This window comes from Thalassophryne amazonica, chromosome 9 (assembly GCF_902500255.1).
Source record: "Thalassophryne amazonica chromosome 9, fThaAma1.1, whole genome shotgun sequence".
Classification (NCBI taxonomy): Eukaryota; Metazoa; Chordata; class Actinopteri; order Batrachoidiformes; family Batrachoididae; genus Thalassophryne; species Thalassophryne amazonica.
The window spans coordinates 63898742-63901750 of NC_047111.1; the positions used below are offsets into that span (position 1 = coordinate 63898742).

Sequence of the window (3009 nt, forward strand, 5' to 3'; positions counted from 1 at the left end):
ACAATAAAAGGCCACTCTGAAAGGTGCAGTTTTGTCACACAGCACAATGCCACAGATGTCGCAAGATTTGAGGGAGCGTGCAATTGGCATGCTGACAGCAGGAATGTCAACCAGAGCTGTTGCTCGTGCATTGAATGTTCATGTCTCTACCATAAGCCGTCTCCAAAGTCGTTTCAGAGAATTTGGCAGTACATCCAACCAGCCTCACAACCGCAGACCACATGTAACCACACCAGCCCAGGACCTCCACATCCAGCATGTTCACCTCCAAGATCATCTGAGACCAGCCACTCGGACAGCTGCTGAAACAATCGGTTTGCATAACCAAAGAATTTCTGCACAAACTGTCAGAAACTGTCTCAGGGAAGCTCATCTGCATGCTCGTCGTCCTCATCGGGGTCTCGACCTGACTCCAGTTCGTCGTCGTAACCGACTTGAGTGGGCAAATGCTCACATTCGCTGGCGTTTGGCATGGAGAGGTGTTCTCTTCACGGATGATGCGAAGGAGATGTGTTGCACTGCATGAGGCAAATGGTGGTCACACCAGATACTGACTGGTATCCCCCCCCCCCCCCCAATAAAACAAAACTGCACCTTTCAGAGTGGCCTTTTATTGTGGGCAGTCTAAGGCACACCTGTGCACTAATCATGGTGTCTAATCAGCATCTTGATATGGCACACCTGTGAGGTGGGATGGATTATCTCAGCAAAGGAGAAGTGCTCACTATCACAGATTTCGACTGGTTTGTGAACAATATTTGAGGGAAATGGTGATATTGTGTATGTGGAAAAAGTTTTAGATCTTTGAGTTCATCTCATACAAAATGGGAGCAAAACCAAAAGTGTTGCGTTTATATTTTTGTTGAGTGTATGTTAAAGCTGCAGGGCTTTGAGGCCTGTAAACACTTTTCTTTTGAATTGTCACAGTTCTTAGGAATCATTTCATCCTTAAAGAATGTTGGCACATTTGAAACATTTTCTTTCTTCACTGGTTGTATCAGTGGACCAACAGGACCAAACATGTCTCTCACACTGACACCTGCTTTATCTGCAGCATTCACCTTGTCTTCATCATCCAAAAAATGGAACTGATAATCTGTTAGTCAGTTAAAATCTTTTTTTTTTTTTTTTTTTTTTTTTTGGAATTTCATTTTCACGATTGTCTTTTGTACATTTGCTCCACTAAAGTCTTCTGAACTGAACTGAAGAGAGAGAGAGAGAGAGAGAGAGAGAGAGAGAGAGAGAGAGAGAGAGAGAGAGAGAGAGAGAGAGAGAGATTTGTCTTCATATGGGACACAGGACCCACTGATAGAGACACTCTGTTCTGTCCACAGTGCTGCAGACAGTAAAAGATGAACAATGAGTCGTACAATGAGATTATTCAACTCTGCTCTCGAAAGAAACATCACCTTTGTTCGTCCTCCATATTTCATCATAAGTGGCTTTTCTGACATACCTAACATAAACTATTACTATGTCTTTCTCTTTTTTGTTTATATTGTGTCAGTGTTGGGAAACACAGCTGTGATGGCTGTAATATTGTTGGACAGAAATCTAAGAACTCCAAAATATGTTGCAGTTTTTAATCTTGCATGGACAGACCTGCTTGGTAGCACTGTTCAGGTACCAAAGGTTCTTGACATATTTGTGTTTAATCAGCGCCTCATCTCTTATAATGACTGCATGGCATTTATTTTTTTCTCCTACACGTGTCTTTCTATGCAGTCTCTTAATCTGGTTGTTCTCTCCTATGACAGACTGGTAGCGATCACCTTCCCACTGCACTATCACATGAAGGTCACACACAGGTTCATGTTTTCTTTGATTGCCTTTTTCTGGGTTTCATCAATAACTGCTGTGCTCATTGCAGTGGGTCTTCTCACAACACTTTCCATCTGTAAGTCAGTGATTATTAACAGTTATTTCTGTGATTATGGCAAAATATACATGCTGGCCTGCAATGACTACACCCCTGCCCATGTGACTATTCATCTGTTTACAGTTCTTATGATTTGGTTACCACTGATATTTATCTTGTTCAGTTACTCATATATTGGCTACTCTTTGAGTAAAATAACATCAGTTCAGGAAAAAGTAAAAACTTTTAAAACCTGTAGTGCTCACCTTTCATTAGTCGTAATCTATTTCCTCCCAGTTTTGATCTCAACGACTGTAGGAAAACACTTACATCCGAATGGCAGAATTATAAATCTGTCCCTGAGCTCTGTCATTCCACCCATGTTAAACCCATTTATATATGTTCTACAGACACAAGAAATCAAAAAATCTATTAAAAAGTTGTTAAAATAAAAAGGAATTCAAATCTGCAATGATAAATTATCTATAAGGATTCATAGATGTGTGTGTGTGTGTGTGTTGTGTTCACTGTGTATGTTGCAGTAAAATTTCAAGGAAGTTTAATTTCACAACTGCAGCAATTTTCTAAGGTTGTGAACGTGTTCACTCATATGGCAATAAAACTTTTCTGATTCTGATTCTGTAAAACATCAAGTATTTTTAAAGTATTGTTGCATCACACCAGTTTCTGATCTTAGTGGTTCACACTGTTGCCTCACTGTAAGATAATCCTGGGATCGCTGTCTGTCCTGTCCTTTCTGTGTGGATTTTGCATGTTCTCCCCGTGTTGCTTGGGTTTGCATGGGTTCCCTCAGAGTGCCCAGGCTTCCTCACTCTTCCAAAGACATGTCGGTTAGGCGCACTGGAAACCTTAAATTGACTGTAGGTGTGAATGTGTTTGTCTGTCTGCATGTGGCCCTGAGAAAGATGTGCGGCCTGCTCAGGGTGAATGCTGCCTTTTGCCTAGAGATGGGTATTGATAAGATTTTATCTATCGATACCATTAAGTTTTCTTTGTCAACAACATTTTATTGAGTCTTAAAGTAAATAAATATGTAATTGGTCACTGGATCCTTAAACTCTGGACATAAATAGAAATAAACAAAATCTGTAGTTTTTGTCAAAAGCATTTCCTTTCAGACATTATTAGCA

The 3009-nt window shown here is 40.4% G+C and overlaps 1 protein-coding gene across 1 annotated transcript; it reads left to right on the forward strand.

Moving 5' to 3' along the window:
• Positions 1 to 414: 414 nt before the first annotated feature.
• Positions 415 to 2310, forward strand: LOC117517953 (olfactory receptor 6C4-like; the record flags this gene model as incomplete). The annotated part of the gene is made up of 3 exons (XM_034179076.1): positions 415 to 425; positions 1401 to 2068; positions 2177 to 2310. Coding segments are annotated over 3 exons (813 nt in total), but the record flags the coding sequence as incomplete, so codon positions are not given.
• Positions 2311 to 3009: the final 699 nt, after the last annotated feature.